At 42.3% G+C, this 21,073-nt stretch overlaps 1 protein-coding gene across 1 annotated transcript; it reads right to left on the bottom strand.

Annotated features, from left to right (window-relative positions):
- Positions 1-4,205: 4,205 nt before the first annotated feature.
- nampt1 (nicotinamide phosphoribosyltransferase 1) lies at positions 4,206-20,434 on the bottom strand. Its single transcript, XM_012823546.3, has 11 exons — positions 20,261-20,434; positions 16,346-16,502; positions 15,112-15,215; positions 13,837-13,965; positions 10,857-11,015; positions 10,624-10,760; positions 8,993-9,218; positions 8,732-8,851; positions 6,345-6,485; positions 6,125-6,259; positions 4,206-6,013 (listed from the first exon to the last, which is right to left on the bottom strand). Exons 1-11 carry the CDS (start codon positions 20,312-20,314, stop codon positions 5,900-5,902), a joined length of 1,476 nt encoding a protein of 491 aa, XP_012679000.2. The 5' UTR covers positions 20,315-20,434; the 3' UTR covers positions 4,206-5,899.
- Between the last annotated feature and the right edge of the window lie 639 nt (positions 20,435-21,073).

Here is a 21,073-nt window from a genome sequence, read left to right as displayed (position 1 = left end):
GTCAATCAATGGAATTAGCTAAAATACCTCTAGGGTTGGCTGTATATGTTAGCTGTTATGCCTTAATAGTTTAGCTCAGCATTTGGAAACTGATCCCTTCCCCCTACTGTGCACCTTATGGACATGTCCTCCATTACAGCTTTATGAGCCACTATCCAGATGTTTTGTTTTACAACTTTTCACATCCTGTTTGTGGGCCACATCACTCTTGACGTCGGTGTCGAGGTGTAATTCACAATTACCATGGTGAGGTTTCTAAAACATGATTCGCCGTAGGTCAGATGACTATGAGTTCCACATTTTATCCTTTCTTATGGGCGAAAACAGCTGAGCCGGTAATTCAATTTTCCTCTGCACAGACTATCTCTTTGAGCCGGGATGCTGCGAGTGAATTTAATTAACGCCTCCTTTTAGTCTCACGTCGTTTCAAGAATATATAACAGATAGCCTACAAAATAGGCCAATGATTTTAAACTGACTTTTAGCTACGCAAATCTGGAAAGTTCGGAGAATGGAATGTGCAATGGTTTTCTTCTCATGGGAGGGAAACGGTAGAGAACTGAAACGGAGAGAAGGATTAACTCATGTTAAACATTTACAAAATAGCTGAATTATTATGGCGAAATGAATATGTAACGAGCATGACCCCATTCAAGAGAAAGACAGTCAACATAAAACGATATTAAGTTAGGCTATTGAACATTCTTGAAAGTGTTGAATCAAAAGGGCTTTAGCTGAAGCAAAATGATGAGATGGCAAAACAGAAAATTTAGTCAAAGATACTTAAGGAGCGAACATTTCCCCCCAGCGAGATTGCAATTTACCAACTACCTTCGCTAATAGTTCAATAACATATCTAATGCATTTGTATAAAATGCCTTTCCATCTAGGTTAGGCCGTATCCTCGAACTATAGTTGCAATTCCTCTGCTTTAAATGTGGAAAAGCGGATTACATTGACGACATTCTGTGCGCTTGCATTTGCTTAACTTACCCATTCCAGCACCCTTATGAAACCCAGCGGTTCCTTTAGTGGAGCCAAGTTAAGCCTAAATCCTGGCATCATTTGTATTGGCGCCACAGAAATGCTCGAACACTAAAACCAATTTGTGGACAGGATGTTTTAAGTAAATGTTCAAGTTTGAAAGGGTGACGTGGTTCTTTCGCCCTCTCCCTTGATGAAGATGCTGCCCCTCCTACGCATGAAAAAAGTGTGCAGAACGGGGGCGCAAGCGATTTCCAGATACATTAACTTCGAGTGAAGACTGAGGTTTATAATACAGGCGTGTCTAAACATTTTTGTGTTTTGGGCTTTGACAGTCAGGTGTTTATAGTTTTGCTGTGTGCGTTGAAAAAAAAACTGCATAAATGGACTTTGACCGAGAACGTCACAATTTTAACCTTGCCAAACATATGTAAACAATTGTACTTAAATGTCAGTTTTGCTATTAGATCTATCGACAGTCATCTCTTACACATAGGCTACCAGCTTCAAAATCACTGATTGAATGACTGCACTTAGAGGGCAAGCTGTTAAAATGGATGGAGGCAACTGAAAAGTACAGGAAGTATTTTGGCTTTTGAAGTAGCCAGGAACCCATCGAATTAAAAGCAGAACACTAGAAAATCCGTCCTGTGCATTTGAGACTTCCTGTTCGGTCTTTGTAAAGCAATGCACTAGTCAGCACATCTCCTATCATTGATTACAAGCCTGTTGCTTGGATACATAGGCTATACGTGTTTTGTATTTGACTTTACAAATCAGACAACTCAGACTTGATTATGAGATAAAACGTTGCTCAGTTTTCTTGCTCCTTACTTACAAGGAAGCACTCGTGCCAGGGCGGTAGCCTACAAACCACCGGAATGTGTGTGTGTGTGTGTGTGTGAGAGAGAGAGAGAGCGAGAGTATGTGTTTGTGTATGTGTTTGGTTGACAGGTGAATCATTTATCTCAAGGTCATTGCAACCGTACGCTTTTCAGCAATGAAGCAGCAATACAACTATGAAGTGCAAAGCACCAAACTGTAGTTAAGTGTAACAAACCTTCAAACTAACAGATGCCGAATGAAGCAACGGAATATATACATAACACCAAACCACACTACACAAGTGAACAAAGTGGTGAAAATGAGAGAGTGATGAGGGCAGGCATGGTGTGTCAGTCCCTATTAGCCTGACGGAAACCAAAACATTAATTTCTTGTTGATTTCTCAATGTCTTTGGATAGCTTTTCTCGGTTTGAAATAAAATCAGAAAACTACTTGTTATATCTTTCTCATGTATGGTTTGAACAGAAATAATATTGATATTGATAGCTCACTGATATGACAAATTGAATCAGTAAGAGGACACTATTTAATACAATTCTTTACTAAATTAAGAGGCAATAGAGAAGCAACAGATAAGAGTGAGGCCAGAGTGGTAGAGGCTGAAGAGGAGGCAGCCATAGATAGAGCTGACACACCAATGCCCATTTAGTTTAGTCTAGTTTAAAGCAGCAATACGGAGTTCTGTGCCAAAACTAGAAGGCTAACATGCAAAAACCTTGCAAACACCACCAACAGCCCAGCTGACACTGATAGCTTGCCATCACACTAACTGGTGTCTTTTGGCAGTATAGCTGGCAATGTCATGCGTGTGAAAGCTTTTCTTCCATTTTTGCAGGGGATTCAAGCCCGTTACACAGAACTACATAGGGCATATCTTGGATGGCTAGTGGAGAAGACACAGGTGTTTATCTGTCTTTTACATGACCATATGCTATCAAAATGAATTTGAGGATGGTACCAAAACTACTTGCTTATAAAACCATACCTCAAAAAGTGTCAAATTGTTGCATAGTGTTACTTTAAGTGGACGCCTCAAGTATCAAAGACATTGTTCTAAATTACTTGTACTTTTGTGAAAATGTCAAAATTGTGTATGGTTTAGTTGGTGTGACTGATACCATGCAAAGTACCAGGCAGAGGAAGTGAAACAGACATGGAGATCTAAGATTTCACGTCAAAGATGGAAAAAAAAAGGTGAGGTGGGGGGAGGGGGGCGCAATTGGAGAGATACAAGTATTTACAGAGAGCCTAACTGGGAGGAAGTTAGAAAACCATGTATATGGCTTTGGGAAAAGCAAAAACCTCTCTGAGTACATGCACACATCTTACCCAGCTTTCAACTGACTGTGTCTTCAGTGGAAGGTTGGTTAACAAAGCCCAGAAAGAAATCTAGTAGATGGAAGGTATGAATTCTGGGTTGGCGTCAGGATGTAAGATTTCTCCACCTGTATGGGGAGAGGACAGCTGCATGGCAACTAGAGGATGTCACAGTTGGATAGGAAGTTGCAAAAGATAACATGAGAAGATGACAACCACAGAATATTTGGAGATGAAAAAAAGATTGTATATCGCAAAGCCTAAGGACTGACTGTGAAAAGATGGCACTCAATGACAGCAACTTTTTTTATTACAGAAAAGTTGATAAACAAATGAATTACATTTGTTATTGGACATTTATGTTGGTGAATAACTCCTAAATAATATCTCATAAAAGAGGACTTAAGACATTGTGCGCCCAACTCACGTGACGATTTGTGCAGTGGGTGTGGCTACAAGGTCAAATGCACCATCAACTATGAATGGCCATTGGATCGCAAAAAATATACATTATAGGGCAATTCCATGAAAAGGTTGTGCACACACAAATGGAACTGATGTTAAAATGTGACTGAATTTTACACTGATGAAATGCTATGTATTTTTAGGATGTAAATGATTAAATTAATCTTGAGGATTTGTCTGTATTCAGCTGCAGAGGTTAGATTGAAAGCTATGCAAATTAATTCACTGATACTAAGCTTGTCCATGACACATTTTGTTTACCAGTGAGTCAAAATGTCATATCCATAACACTGGAACCGCCCTATACCTTAATATCCAGTATGTTCTAATTATCAAGAGGCCACTGCTGAAAGTTAAATTCTCAAGTACGAATGGGAAAAGGCCCATTATCAGTTACATGGGTGGTTGTTGTCTGGCATTTAGGGTGCAGTTTGCATATTGAGCCACTAGGGGTGGCCACTATGGACTACTGGCCAGTGGTCAATGTGACCCACAAGAAGGGTCTGATTTAACGGAAATCAATATTATGTGAATATATAAACAAACACACCAAAAACTCCAATAGACAACAAAAACAATATTTGGGACTAAAGTTGGTATGATATTGCTTTTTATTTAAACTTCCACACTTATGTTCCTAGCACAATGTCACTTCAAAATGTGATTAAATTTACTACCAGATTGAATGCTAGTGTATTGGGAAATCTTTCATTGACTTTACAGCAGCTAGAAAAGGGAATTCTTTCACCTTTTTCAATTTACCTTAAAAAACAGTTCGGTAAAGACAGGGTAGATTTTCTTTTAATGTTGACAACACTGCAATCGTTATGTGACGTAAAATATCAGAGGAAGAGTCAGGAAAAGGGTAAAAAACAGGACAACCGACACACACATAAAAACAGAACAAAAATATACTTAAAACATAAGCAATCAATCAATTTCACATTCAAACTAGACTGTACATACATACACATTCACACACGTATAAGCTAGAGGCTGACCACACAATACTATCACACTAGAACTTAGAAGGTAGGCAAACTCTGTTGGTATAAAATGGGCATTAGACAAAAATAATAACAATACATCTATTACCTTCTAATCAGCCAGCTCCCTTTCATAAACATACAACATGTTTTCTACAAGAGAGAAGGCATTTTGGCCACATTATTGTAAGTATGGATATTTCAATGCAATAACTCTGGCAAATATTCTTCTTCAGTCATAAAAAATAATGATTTCTGGAGTTCGAAACAATGATTATTACAAAATAGCAAAACAAGCCAGTCTAACGTGTTTCCCATATTTAATGGCATGATCCATCTGTTTTCCAACTGACAGAAAACGTGGATGACAAGTAGTACTTGTACAACTTATAATAATAGAAGTAGTAGTAGTAGTAACAACAATAGAAAAAAAACAGGAGGCATTCTAGTTGCCATAGATACCTTTGTTTTCACTGTCTTCTGAAGAGTGCCTCAGCAATATTCGCATCTACTCACTTGGCAACTTTATTTAATATTCATCCATAAGAGGGAAAGGGAAAAGCTATATGGTTCCTTGAAAAGGCAGACAAAGTTGTCATTTTACCGATTACAATGTAACCAGTCCATTTCTTTTGCATAAGGAACAATGTTCCTTTGAAACAAGTGTTTTAAAAAGATCTCCATACACAACATTCACATTCAAAAAACACTAAATCGCTATCTTCCAGTCCTACAACTGAAAAAAAAGATCTCAAAACTCTCTTCAATATACACATATATCTACTTTCCCGCAAAGATGTGTGATCATTAGCAATGCTTGGTCAAATACACAGTTTACATTACCGCAATTTAAATGATTTGTATACCATGATATTATGATTTGTATATATATATATATATATATATATATATACTTTTTTTCCCGTCCATTCAGAAAAGACATCAAAGCTTAGCAGATTCTGGAAATTGAAAGACAGAACAGCTCTGTACACAGAACACAGGGTACAGCGTGTTTGTTGGTTTGCTCCTCCTTCCATCTTCCCCTCTCGCACCTCTTCATTCCCTCGTTCATTCTCTCTTCAGTGTCCCCCCCCCCTTTCCACTCTCTCCCTCCCTCTTCCTCTCGCTGTCAGCTGCTGAGGCCTGGGACTGGACGTTGTGGTGGGGTTCTAATGCTCTCGGCCCTGTGGAGGATAGTGCTATAGAGGGTGTGTGAGGGGTTAGGAGGCAGAGGTTTTGGGGGATGGGGTGGGGTATAGTGAGGGGTGGGGGGGGGGTAGTTGGCGTGATCAAGAGAGGACTCAGTGAAGGAGCTCCTCCAGCTCACTATCCTTCAGCTTGGCGTTTTCTCGGACCTCATCGAAGGTGTACGTCTTCACAATCTTCCCATTCTGAAACACTGTGTGCAGTAGATCCTGTGGAAGGGGCAGGGACAACACTTTTGACGTCAGGAGGAAAAAAAACTCCAAACAATTTGATAAGATAAGGTTTAAACCAGACAAGACAACATCAACAACAATACATACCACTCCAAACTCCTCGAGTTCCCCCTTTCCTTCTTCCAGAGTGACAAAGTTTCCACTCTCTGTCCTGTGCAAAGAAAGACGACCCTTCTTGGACCTCTTGTTGGGGTCTGCCACAGGATCTTTGAACACATTTACCTGCAAAAAAACACCAAGTTGAAATCAACGTTTGACAACTGATGACAATAGTGGGCAAAGGCGCAGCGTAAGCCAACATTCTCACCCCGAGACCGTTGGTCACCACGTAGCTGCACTTGAAGGAGCAGTTGAGGAGGTCCCTGGTGAGTTTCTGCAGGAGAGCCCCTCCTGAGCCAAAGGCGATGTTCTCAATGCTCCACTTGTGCTGCTTCATGCCCTCCACAATCTAAAAAAAGGACAAAGTGCACAGAATGCCACCAAACCTTTTCTTTAAGGATACAGAAATAAACGATACAGCTATGCATTTTTTAAAAGTAAGATGGCGTCACGGGTGTGAATTAAAGATGCAGTCCACAATTCAGTTTCGCGAAAGGTTGTTGATATTTGAGCTCAACAGCCAGTCAGGTTACACCCCTCCCTTCCATGCTCCTGAAGCACCCTGATGACTGGCCGGGATTGGCTGTTTATGGCTCAGTCCAAGCCACTTTGTTTCCCATTTACAGAGCCAGGGGGGTATTCCAAAAAGTGGGTTTTGTTAAAACTCTGAGGGCCTCATTTACTAACAGGATTGCGCCCATTTCAGGCGTAAAATAGCGGGTAAAAAAAAAAAAAACCTATTTCCAAAGGAGGCGCATCTGAGTAAAAGCGCAGATTACCGCTGCTAGGAAGTGGGTGTGGGAAAGTGGGTGTTCATCTCAAAGAGATGGGAGGAGATGCGTAAAGTGCGCCTAATTATGTATTAGTAACGAAACAAGAGGTGTTTTAGCATGACATATCAGCTGCTAAATTAAAACTATGTGCCTGCGAGAAATTTGAAAAATGTTTATATTTGATATATCATTTAATATAGGCATACAAACAAATAGAATTACAAACTGTCCCACCAGCTAGCTGTTCGGGAAAAGTTCGGCCACGTCTTACCCAGAATCGCCGTTTATTGTATGGTTTAAAAGGTATTTCATAGTTCAAGCACACCGAGTACAGTGCACACCTTCTGCGTAGGAGTAACGCGTATCTATTCAGGAAAAGTACTTGTACTCGAAGTACACTAACTAAACTACCGGTAAGTAAATTGTAGAGACAGAGCAGCATATTCATTTCACCTTCCATGTTTATTTTGATGTTATAGCCTCTCAAGCGCAAGCTACCCCCAGTGCCATGGCAACCTACAACTACAGTTTTCAAATGTATCTGCCTAGGGCAGCGTTTTTGAAAAGCATGGTTTTCAGTGTTGGAATACGCCGTTTTAAAGTAAGGGGTGTCGTGTATTCCTACCAGACTATTTAACGGGATGCTACGGAGCAGTTAACCTGGAGACCCATCTTAACAGTTTGCAGTTGCCTGTGTGTGATTAACTCATGTTAATATGTGTGAATATGAACTTTCTTGTGAACATAAACTCGTTAATATGAAGCTGCACAGGCACCCTGAGGGGTAACCATAGCAACCCAGACACTCAATGTTCGCTGAAAAGTTTAATTTCCCCAAATCAGCTCACCAATAAAAGACAGTCTTGAATTCAAAGTGATCACAACTTTTAATGTGGACGGAAGGGCTAAACAGAGAAATATTTATGCGTTTCTATATTTACCTGGGTTAGTTTGCTGTAACATCGTGAACCAAAAGCTCTAATTCTAATTTTAGCTCATCATCCACGGTGGAACACAGGCTCTTTCTTCCCTATTTTCGCAGAGCGCTAAATAACACTAATGGGTGGTGTTAGGCGCAGATTACGCGACGAGGGTTCTTGTTTGATAAATAGGATGCAAAATACCGTGCGTTATTTGCGGTTTGGCAAATGTTAGTAAATGAGGCCCTGAGTTTGTTAACTCTAAGATGAGGGAAACTCTAGGTTGTCCATTCCAGAAAGAGAGTTAACTCAACTTTGGATTCGACGAACACCAGAGTTTTTTTGAGCACAAACACTGAACGGACAGAGTGAGTAGCAATTGGTTGAATTTGACAAAAAAGTGTACGGGATTACAGTTGCAGACTGCACCTTTAAAGAGTGACAGTAATGCTGGAGAATAAGCAGTTCACACTTCAACCCAGTAGGTGGTGGTAATGCACAAAAATGTTGGCCTGCTGATTACATAAAACACTATTACACAATTGATGTTGTAGTAGACAGTCTAACCTTAAAATAAAAAAAATAACTAAAATAAATAAATAAAGATCGCTCAAGGAAGATTTTAGGAAACACTGCCTGTTACAATTGTGCGTTGGGCCAACTAGTGATGTTTACCAAACCTTAATGTGCATTCTACATATCTACATTCTTATTTAAGATGTTGTTTTATGCATTAGTTTAGAATTTGGGCCAGTTGTTTCAATGTATGAAACAGAATATTTCAATGTGTTCCCAATTACATTACTGTTGTAAATTAACATGTAGACTGTGGCGTATGAATAAGTAGGCAATATAAGTTGGCTGTGTATGTAAAGAATAAGGCAGTAGAGCATGTTCTGTACCTCCTGCAGCGTGTTGATGTCCACACCATCTCCCTGGATGACTCTGATGTAGGGGGGAAGAACTTTGTAACCCTTATTGTTCTCCTTGGGGGGGAACTTCTTGCCCAAAATCTCTAAGACCTAAAAAGAACGAGAGAGACAGTGAGTGGTTGACGAGGTATATTCATTTTTTTCCCCCTCTAGTTCATCTTTACCACACACTGCATAATGAAGCCCTCTGCTATCTTGGTGAATCCCAAGCAGACCACCACAGGGCCGTACCTTCAGCACGGTGTCCAGTGGGTTCCCTGAGTCTGGCCGCACCACCAGGGGAGCGTCGGCGCTTCGCTTCACGATCAGGCTCCGGAGGTCTTCGCCCCAGATCTTCTCGCAGGCATTGTAGATGTCGTAGCTGTCGCTGACGATGGACACGGGCACATTGGGGAACTGCTTGATGATGTGCTCGAAGGCGTCTTTCTCGTGATCCTTCCCCCAGGCAGTGATGGTACTGGAGAGGAATTAGGTGGCATAAAGTGAGCCGTTTGATCAGAAAAGTGGAAAGTCTGTAAAACGTGACAAGACAGGAGCTAAACAGGTGGTGCAGGAGCTTCACCCCTAGAGGGAGGAGCAACACCGCAAAAATGACGAGATCACAGACCATCCTCTTGGAGAAAAAGTAAACAAAATTATCTCTCAAACAAAGACAAAAGTAAACAAACTTACTAACACCATCACTTGGAAATAAAAACACTAATCATTCACCACAATCCACAAGAATGGCGTGTGGTGTTATGTAACATTCCAGTGACAGCTCTGGCTGAACATCCATAATGCACTGGACTTGATGAAGGGTGTACTCATGCCGCACTAACTTTAGTCAATGCAGAGATCGGTTTTGTGTGCAGAAGAAGAAGAGAAAAAAAAGAAAGAAAATTCACTGGGGCCATTTTCAAAGCAGACTGGGGCCTCAGAGAAAATGAAGAGATACCATCACAAAAGCCACAAAAAAACATTGTATAATCATGCAATTTATGTCAGCTGCCACTTTAATCAACAGCCACCTGGTGCAGTAAATGAAGACTTTTTTGCATCATATATGCACAGGGAAGGTTTTAAGGACTTTGGCCTAACAAAGGATTTGCTCCGCAATCTTGGACCATGATCATATCAGACCGGCCATGAGATGCTATGGTATGTTCTAGTAAAAACCTTTTTTCGTTCACAATTTCATAAATTGTTCTCATAATCTGAAGATAAAGGACATGGCCCTTCTGTTCTTCTGCCCACGAAGTATCACAAATGGTCGGATACCTTTTATTTACCAAGCTGGAAACACTTTGGGAAGCAAACCATTCTATTCTCTCAAGATGTCAATCCCGGACACTGACAACTGATGACTGATTTGCTCTTTTGCACGGCCTATAGAGGCTCACAGGAAACACTCTTTGGACTATCAGTCAACAGTTCCCACCCTGTGAACAGGTCTAGTTGTTCTATTTCAGACCTTTTAAAAACATCTAACCCGATGAGACACCTTTCCATAGTTAAGGTGGATCCGTTTGTTAGGATTTGTAGATATTTGACGAGTATTTGACAAGTTCGAAAGGTCTCTGCTGCAAAGATCGGATGTGCTTGTCTCTGTGAGGATCAGTCAACAAAAACCTGTGCCAAGTAAGCAGGTCCTAACAGCAGTGTAATGGTAAACAGCAGGCCAAGCTGCGCTCTGGCTGACTTCAATGCTTGTTTGCCCTTTATATGTTAAGAAGTGAGATTAGCATCTGCAGAAGTTTGAACAGCCTTCTTCTATCTTACCAGCTCAGGAACTAGGTCAATATTAAACATAAATTAGACATGACATAATTTGCTGACGGTAAGAGACTACTGCTGCTGAGGTCCCTCAGGCGAGCACCCACCTGTGCTCTGCAGCTGGTACTGAAAACCCAGGCACAGGGTCCTTGGTTCCATAGAACTTCTTGATCACACCAATTCCAGCCACCGTGTCTGTTCCTTTGAAATTCACCAAGTGTGCGGAGGCACCAATCCCAGCCGTCTGAGTGAAACACACGGGAGCAAGCCGGCATTAATGAATACAATGAAAAAGCTTTATTGATAATTACTGGTTATTACTATTACACCTCTTACACACCTCTTGTGAAGACACGCCTCTATAGCCAAAGTCGTGGAGTTTGTATTCCAGCTTTTCCAGGTTCCCGGATGTTTCCATCATGTACTTTGCCAAGATCTTTTTTTGTTCCCGTGAGTTGGTTGCCACAGTGATGGGGTACCAGATCTGGACAAGGATAGTCTGCAGGTGGAGAGATAATGGGCAGAGGGGGATACTGCTGGTAAGTTTGAGTTGATGAAACACTGGCACATTAACTTGGCAAAGGCACCCCTCCTCCATTCTTCCCAACATGTCCTACCCTCTTCCCATTCCCTGTTCAATTTCCCCATAGGAGGACAAAGCCTGTTGTCTCCAAGTGTAGTCAGCTGGAACTTAAATTTAAAGCTGACTTACAGCACCCCTTTATCCTCCTGGCGATTCCAGTGGGCATAGCCCAGGCCGGCTAGGTCAACAGGGGCGTTGGGGGGGGGTTAGGGGGTGATGGGTGGGGACGCCATGTTTCCCTTGTTGCCCAGCTCGGTCGGAGGACCTGTCGCAAGGCCGTTTGGCAGGGCTGTGGCCACTCGCTTTTGTTCATGGCTAGCCAGCAAAATCGAAATATTATGATACGGCCAAAAAACACACAGGGCCTCAATGACAAATGTCAAATATGCCACCCTATGACAATCGTCGAAAACTGCTTGCCACCACATTCCTGAAATAACTTGAATTTTTGTGCCTTCAACACAGAAATGGGCTACAGTTCTCACTATGGAAGCTGTACGTAGTTGTTCGATGTCTAATGCTGAGACAGAACTATATGTGAGCCAAAGCATGGCACAATAGTGAGATGTATCTCGAAGCAATTTGCTCGCCAGTCTTTTGACCATCCTGCCATGAATTTAAAGGGGCACATAACCTCTATGTGTCTGCCAGTAGCTCCTAGCTAGAGTTCTGGGATTTAGCAATGGCCCTGGCTCCACCCATTCCATTGATTTCCATGCGTTTTGCAGCTAATGAGCTGAAGCGCAAATATCTTATTCGAACCAATATATGCAATATGTGCAAACACAAATTCACAGTACGTTTGGATGAAGTGTCCAAAACGTCCTCAAGCACGTATTTGAAGAATCTAAATGTTTCTAAAAACATTACTTGGAATGGCTATGAATACTTCAGCTGAAGCCAAACAGATCATTTAAAAGCAGAACTGCAGCCTGCACTTCCAACGTAATGACCACACACCAGGCCACATTGTAATACCATCTGAAATCCAAGGAAGCTAAGCAGGTTTGGGATAGGAGACCTCCTCGGAAAAGTAAGGTTGCCTCTGAAAGAAGTCCAATCGCTAAAGTGCGTACTTCAAACTTGCTAGCCAGTTATACTACACGGTCAAAAAAATCCTCAGTTCCCTTTTAAGTACTCTGCTACCACAACCTTGATATATTTGCTTTGTAACAGTATAATGATAAGATCCAAAAGGGACAACACACATGATTAAACAAAAAAGGTTTCATCACAAAATAAGACTATTGGACCTTGATACAATTTGCACACCCATGTGTGACTAGGCTCTGCTATCACGCATCTAGAGATAAGAGCAGTGCATGATCTGAAAGTGCTTTTCGAATCTTGCTTTTGTGACAGGCATATTCCACAAAAGCAGATTTTGGCACGGCCAAGAGAGCAATCTGCCCGAGAAGTGGCTTGGGGCGAGCTGTGGACAAAAAAAAAACACGGCTTGTGTTCAATCTACAGCATCCAGCTGACTTTCACAATCGCAAGATGGACAACCATACAAGGAGGGTCTTTCTCTCTCTCTCTTTGTCCGGCGAGACTCACTTCATCAGTGTTTCAGGCAGAGACGTCAGACCTCTCTGCCTCACTGGCTCAGATGGCAGTCACACGCTCCAAAACTTGCAGCCAATTAGAATATAATGTGCACTCATGTGACTCAAATCAGCGACTCCGCACATTCCCTGTAAGCCAAAATGACTGCTGACACTCACTCTCCCACGTGCACGGTTTCATTCCACAGATGGAGAGAGAAAAAAAAAGAGAAAAAAAAAACACAATGACACCCTCCCACCTGTCACAGGACCAACAGTATACACACTTGTTTCCTTTTCATCGTCATCAACCCTTCCCACCCGGTTTTGTTGTGGCGGCCCGCAGCGAAACAAAGGCAAAGGAGGCCGAGGGGACCTGCCATTCATCATGTTTCTTTCAAGGGCAGAATGGCGGGAGGCAAGGGCCCGTCGCCGTGACGCAGTGTTTATGTTCCAAGGACACATGAGAGTGTTCTATATTTACCAGCTGTGCCAGACATCACATGTGTGCCTCCCGTTCTGGAAGCATTTACAGTGAGACAGCGCAGTCGCGCAGGTCAGAGGCCGGGAAAATCTGCGCAGTCACTCTGATCTAGGAGTCTAGGGTGGGGCAGGATTGAAATTGAAATTCAATTTTCTAGGACGGCACACAGAAAATCAGGTAGAAGGTCTGTGCAGCCATGGTGACTGGGACACTTTAGAGCTTCAGAAAGTAGTGGTTTTTTTTAACCAAATTTAGTTTTTGAATTATTGACTGTTGTGCTCTCCTTCATAGTGAACCGTTTACCTGTCTCTACATATACGCGTGAGTTACTATGTATATCCATTAAAATATGTATGATGACACATGATGAACTGCTGACAGTGACTGTTGCTATGACGTAAATTCTCTCCAGGATAGATTACAACACAGCATTGGGACTCGGTTGTTATTAAGAACTTAACATACCGGAATTATGTTTATTATGTTACGTTCATTAACATAAGATACAGCCTCTCACACTCTTCACAAAGCAGGACACAAATAGATGAAAGCATTTACAACATTACAAAAATAAACTTAGGGGGCAATAAATACCAGAGAAGAGTCCTTCAACGGTATTTCAACATTTCTTAAGAAATAAATAGAGGGAGATGTAACATTAAACGTTAATATTTCTGAGGGAAGTTTGATTCCATCCTCTCCTACTCACCTCCACCCAGTTGGTTAGCCAGTAGCATTCTGGATCGGTGCTTTCCACAGTGAAGAGTACATTCCCACGAGGTATTACACTGCCCTCCGGCACTGCCTTTATCTCAATGGGCAGGTGACCATCGTACTTCTGCAACCAAATGTAATGTATGTTGGTTAGCAACACTTTGGTTCTAAGTGAATTGTCCAACAACATAGCCATACACAAAAAAGTTACTCAAACAAAATAAATTGTAAATGATATAAAAAGTTTGAGATTTTGACTTAATTGGAATGTGCTTTCTTTCTTTTAGTTTTTCTTAATACTGTTTGGACAGAAAAACAACATGGATTGAAAGTACTGAAAACGTAATATGGCAACAAATTCAATAAGAGACTAATCAAATTGGATGTGGCCTGATCGGCACTTGCACAAACGTGCTGCGTGCCGTTTAGCGGCTAAGCTATGTCAGCTCTCAGCTACTTTAATTGTACTCTGACTGACAAGTAGATAGACCGGAGCAATGTGATGTCAACCTGAAGTATTTGAATGGCCACGCCCCTTTTGGGGGGAAAACTAACCATTAAAAGGTGATAAAATGGCGGCGAATGGGAGGTAGAGGCTGTCACTTCCTGAATGTTACACTTAATGGCCGATAGTGAAAATAGCCTATGTCTAATCTACATTTCATTTCATTACAATGATTGGCAAAAAATGTATATGTACTCAGTACACTATACAATAATACAATACAATAAGCAAAGTCCCCAGTAGAACTCAATTTAAAATTAGTATGTTATGCAGTGGTTTCAGCAAGCTAATGTAGCAAATGTAACATTTAATTTAAACTAGCAAAAGCATAACAATTTGACCTCTTGTTCTCTGAAGCTCTTTCAAGTCGTGATTATCCTCATAGGAATGCGCAATAAAATGTAAATAAAGGTTTCATTTGGAAATGACACCGCCAACCACTGCGTGGGATATCTGTTCAAGTGTTTGGCTAAAAGGACATTGGCCACCAATATCAAGAGGTTTGCTCTGATATGACGTTTAAACTATGCTAGTCCCAAGTTTCCTTTATTTACTTGTCGAACACCTGCAAACTCTATTGCCTGCCATTGAATTTTAAAGCTTTGTTCTCCTCCAAAAAGAGATGGTAACCACATCATGAGGGCAAAATTCCTGGTCTATAGGAAACAAGCATGATAACCCGAGTCCCGGTGTGTGGTGTGTGGGGACAGTAATGACACTGGGGCGAGGGTGGAGTCCCTACGTCTTCACTAATAGAAACTGTACCTCCAAGATGTAGTTCCAGCCTTTCTCATTGAACACGTCATCCTGAAAGTGTTCCCTGTAGACCTCCTTGGCTTCCTGAATCTTCGCTGGGGTGACCACCTTCCCTGGGTACACAAAAGTGATATGAATGTGAGTGTGCATGAACAACAACCGAAACTGGAGTGACAGGGAAAGGCCTTGCCCAACGCCATAAGAGAAAATGCAAGTAAAAACTAGGTATTTGAAAAGAAGAACCTGAATAGACAAGAGCTTAATGGAGAGAGAAAGAGAGAGTGAGAGAGAGAGGGAGAGAAAGAGAGCCTGATTAAAAAGAAAGAGACAGGGAGAGAGAGAAAAAGAGTCTCAATAGAGAGAGAGGGAGAAAGGAAGACAAAGGGAGGGCCACAGATAAGACACACAGTGGAAGTAAGTAGAGAGACCGTATGCAATGCAATACCACACTGCGAGCCATCCCCTTGTGTGTAATTGCATTAAGGCAACTCTCTCGCGGTGCACAGTGCGGGGCTTTGTCTCCACCGGGACCGGCGCGCAAAATGCGCAGCCTTCCTTAAAGGCACAGCGGCCTCACCTCTTGAGTACCGGGGCTGGGTCAGCCCCAGCCAGAGAGTACGCTGCCTCAGACTGCACCACACCACTACCAACTCCCTGAAGCGCCATGGCAGTAGCCAGAGCATCTTCTGAGGCTTCGCTCCCTGGCAAAAGCCTTTTAGGTGCAGATGGCCTTTGAACGGCCACGGCTGAATAGCAGATGTTTCTTTTGTCTCTTTAAGCGTCCAATAACACACTTTAACAGGTCCCTTCCTCAACCGTGAAATCCTGTTGAAATGGGGAGGAGTGGGGGGGTGGGGGTGGAGATAGCTAGGCTTATAAAAAACAGCATGTTCCAGGGTTGTGAAAGATGAGGTGGAGAACTGAAGGATCGGGTTGTGAAAGCAGAGGTGTTCAGAGAAGCAGGACAGGAGAACCGAAGAGGTCTTTTCATCTTTTCACCACCATGTGGCGGTCTCTGTGCCTTTAAGATGGAGTCTTCGTTGCCGTTTGACACTTGGCTTACATCACATGAGATTCATTTGACTTCTGGCAAGGCCTGAGTCACTACTTTTCTGATATCCTGACCTAACATAGGTTTAAATCCACTAAACAGAGGTTTACTGTACAATTCAGCTAATGGGCACAAGTTGGGTGAAATCAGCATAAATGTGATGCTTTCAGGGCAATGCGTTTCATACCGTACCTTTTAAGTATTTGTGGAGTGTGTACTGCAAACCATAGAAAACGGTCGTCTCATACTTGACTTTTCTGGTTTTGGCGGGGTCTGTCTTCTTCTCACGACACTCGAAGTAGGAGTACACTTTGCTAGTGTTTGGGGGGTACTGCTTGTAATGTGTGACCTGGAAGAGAGCAAAAGCACACAAGTTAGCCACGGGCCCATCGGAACGTCTGTGTACAATCACCCTGCCAGCAATTAGTGCTGATGCATTCTGACATTGAGGTGTTGGGTGTTGCCAATTGACACAACAGATTCATTTGTAAAAAAAATGAATCGTCTCACACTGACACTGCATTACACTGCACAAGGTCAGATCTTGGCCCATATTGTTTCTGCCACACCCACACACTCATGGTCTATCACAGAACCTTCACTACATGGTTGTGACTGGAGGACGAATTTGTTTAAGGATCATCACAGGATGCTACCCACCTGACCATACCAAATGTAGTTTTTCTATTATTATTGGATAGATTTAAAAGGGGACATGCCTGGGCTTGTCCTCTACACAGGAGTCAAAACTGAGGGATTTTTTTAAAAACAAGATGATGAGTCAAAACTTTGTAAAATGTTTCTGTAGCAAAGCAAAACAGCACAGCGATAAGCAGGGTATGGCCAAGTGACCCTTAACGCAGTGCTCCAAGGACGTGAGCCGGAAAATATCTAAATTTATCATTCACACAAGACCAGGCAAGTGTATCTATAGAAAAGACATGGAGCAAACTCTAGACAGTGCCTACAAAGTCGCAAAAAGGGTAGCGAACATAGGGACGCTTCTCACTGAGGTGTGTTGGGGTGTGACAATACAGACCACGGGGTGATACAATTGTATTGTCGGCAGAGTGGTGAAAGCTTTGTGTGTGTGTGTGTGTGTGTGTGTGTGTGTGTGTGTGTGTGTGTGTGTGTGTGTATGTGTGTGTGTGTGTGTGTGTGTGTGTGTGTGTGCATATGTACTCAACATCATGACATAACTTTAGAATGGTCTCTTACAAATGGTCCAACAGACACTCCTATTTATTTATTGTTATTTTGTTTGTTTAACTACTGTATGTGACCTTCCTCCTACCCAGCTGTAGAGGCACACTGATGTGACGGAGGGCTGTCCCTCTCATCATATCACCCAAATGTTACAGACAAGGGCGCTCAATGCCCCACTACGTCTGGTACGCCCCTCCTGGCTGATTCCCCCTCTCTTTCTCCTCCTCCCCTCTTCTCCCATGAGTTGCTCGATCCTATCCACCCCCATGGGATCATCAGGCCTTAAGTGACCTCTGCCACCCCCCCGTCCCTCCGCTCCCTTTTCTCCCACCTTCCTCCCTGCAGGCAGAGGCCAGACATGCGCAGGAAGGAAACAGGAAGCAGAGAAAGGCAGTATGTTCACTTGCCCTCGTGTATTTATGGATAAATATGGTTCTGAGGACAGGGTTCCGTATTGTGGTGACAAGGGAGAGGTGTGCTAAGCAACTGGTAGAACATACTACATGGCATTGTTAAATTCACATTGAGAGACAAGAATGAGCATAGCATGTGAACAATTAAGAAAGAAAAAGAAAGAAAAAGAGTTTAGGCAGGGACAGCACCTGATTGAATTGTAAATGCAAGCAAAGCACAAGAGGCCAAAAAAAGACATAGCCTCAGCTCTTAGTGATCAGTTACCACATGTAATTACATTTCAACTGTATCGCCACAGTAATTCATGAGTCACACTCACCTTGGACTGTTTGCAACCATTTCCAACCATTTCCAACCTACCTCTCCAGTATAACCACTATCTTTCTCTCCAACTTCCTCTTTCACCTTCTACATAGTAGTAGTAGTATTTACTCCTCACGCTATCCACCCACCGCACCCTCTATATCTCTTTCGGTTTCTCTCCTCTCCCTCCATCCATGTAAGAATCCTGTCAGCAAAGGTTGTGCACTTTTACAAATACACTGACCTTTCTGAATGTCCTTCAGCTTGGTCTGGTTGTATTCTTAACCCAATCCAAATCAAATAAGCTGAAACACAAGTTCAGAACAACTGGAGAAAAGACCAAATCAATTTTATCATTAAATTAACTGACTAAAGAACCAATCTTAAAGTTTCAAACTGACAAATAGAAGAGAATGGAACGGGCCAGAATGGAGCAGGTCAGTGCCACACCTGGAGAAGCTAAACTAAAAATAAATAAATAAATAGAGAGCTAGAGAGAAATTAAATTCTACACAATCCAAGAAAAACCTTGTCAAGTACGTACGCTAAGAGCTGTCTGACTGTAAAACGTAAAGAACACTATACAAACTGACATTCAGGTTACTTTAGACAGCAAAACCCATTAAGATGGAGCCTGTCACTACAGAACAACAAGACTGGCCCATCAACTGTCACACTGTCCTGGACTAAGCACTTTGTTTCACTATGTTGAAGAGACTTTAATCCGCTGAGAGTGTGGAGTCAACTCGGCAAATTATAGCTGTATGTGGATAAGTATGTTGTGTCCAACAATGAAGAACATAGACCCGTGAGTCTGTACGCTGACAGAATATGCACAAAGTGATTATCATCTGAACTGTCCAACACAGTTCAATCCCCCTGACAGGTCAGGAACACAATAACTTCAGGAGGCCTCAGTCAACGTTTGTGCAAATGAATAACAGCACTGTTTTATTCAACCAGTACCAGAAAATGATCTCCTATGCTTAGGGACGACTATAGCAAAACCCCAAAGCAGTAAATGTTTCCTCTGCGTTCCAAGCACCTCATTGAAACGCTGTAGTAGGGTACCCATTTCAACCAACCCTCAGAAGATCCAATTTACACACGTCTCACGACCCAGCTTTTAGCTGAATCTAACACACACACACACACACACACACACACAGATGAAATGCAAAGAATACCATCCAAGTGAAAAGTCAAGCTTAAGTGGAGCTTTGCTGCATCTTTAGTTTTCGCAGGTGTACTTCTGCTAGCGACGGGGCTATTCTCGCCACACATGCGAGAGGCATCAAGGGTATGACCATCGATCTAAATAACCAACCTATCTGATATACAAAATGGAAAAGGATGAAAACACTAAGGAAAGATAATGTTACAATATGAAAAAGTCACACTAAGGCAGAAACATGCAGGGGGTGGAAAACAATCGTAGCAGAGCTAAGAGCGCAATAAAATTACCAAATGATAAGTAAGTCACTGCATGTAATCACTGGTTATCGTTAATATAATTGACCATTTCAAAAACATTAAATAACGTCTATGAACTCGAAGCATACGATCGCAATATTTAATTTCACAGATTTAAGATATTTCACTTACTGAGAAGACCGCTATAAACGTAAGCGGGCTTGCTTTCAGTTTTGTTTCTACAGTACGCTACATGCTAGCTAGCTCAATGGCCACCTAACGTTGTCATTGTAACATTATTATTATCAGGTTCAGTCCCGGGTTTGGGATGAATAGCTAAGTGGATATTTCTCGACGCTTTTCAAATCAATCAAATTCTGCAACACGCAAATAACGTTAGTTCTTTAAGCCGCTATATTCCATTTCGGTTTTCTTTCAGAGGTAAGGTAATTCCTTATAAGTAACGTGAGGTCTCAATGAGCTCCACTCTGGTCGGCAAACTAGAAAAGATAATGTGATCAATTACTCCCATTGATAGATAGATGACTGCATTAAAGGGAAGCTAGGTGATGCTTTAAATTTGGTACACACAACCTCCTACTGGCCACCCATTTGGCCTACCGAACTGGTACACGGAGCAACCAAGACAAACGCTATGGCCTTGGAGGATGGAAGCACCTTGCCTTTTACCATTTTCATTCAATGACTCCCTTTACGCAAGTCAGCAATGACCCTTCCAACGACCTTTGAAAACCGGCCTGCATCACTCACCTTGTAGGAATCGGTGGCTAATAAAAAATTGAAGTCGTTATCTCTGTGCTCCATCTTCCCCTTGACTAGAGTCGTGGCTGTCAATTCTGTTGTTCTTCGCTCTGTACCAGGGACGCACAACCTAGCTCCGTCGTTGAGAAAGGGTGAAGAAATAGTGGAAGGCGGGACAAATGGACGCTCGTCTATGCAAAGGGGAGAACACTGGATGCAACCTGTTAGTGACGTATAATTCGAGGCAAGACCCTGTGGATCGACCAATCGCTGTACTATCACTTGTCCAATGAAAATGTGAGAGCAAGGGGCCATGGCTTCTCCGCCTCTCGACTGCGTAGGTCGTAGCAGAAGAACGCCTGGTAAGCGCCGGAAAATGTGTTGCCCCTAGTGGACTGAGTGCAGTGGCCGGTATTTTTGTTCACCAGTAAATGCCAATTAATTTAGTTTGATTCAGATAAAGAGGAATTGCTTTAAAGAGACCCTGGAAGAGGAGGCTTGTTGAGAGGACAGGGTCCGTAAATTATTATGACCAAACATGAATTCCTTTCAATTTCGTCTTGAGCTACAAGAATACAAGCTACAGTATATGCAAACATTGATCCTAATAATAACAATAATGCATTTCCTGAAGTCGGTGTTGAAGTCTACAGCTGAAACCAAAGCTACTGGTGGAAAATTCATTTAAGAGCGTACATGAAAGCTGTCAGCTGCATCCAATCTATTAGGGGGTGGCAAAACAAAACAGAGAAGCACATGTCTACTTTATGTTTCCTCACGCCGCTTTTATGGCATATTAGGCTGTGCCATTCTGTTTTCAGC

The sequence above is a fragment of the Clupea harengus genome, chromosome 16 (assembly GCF_900700415.2).
Source record: "Clupea harengus chromosome 16, Ch_v2.0.2, whole genome shotgun sequence".
In the NCBI taxonomy this organism is placed as follows: domain Eukaryota; kingdom Metazoa; phylum Chordata; class Actinopteri; order Clupeiformes; family Clupeidae; genus Clupea; species Clupea harengus.
This window is presented reverse-complemented; position numbering and strand designations above follow the sequence as displayed.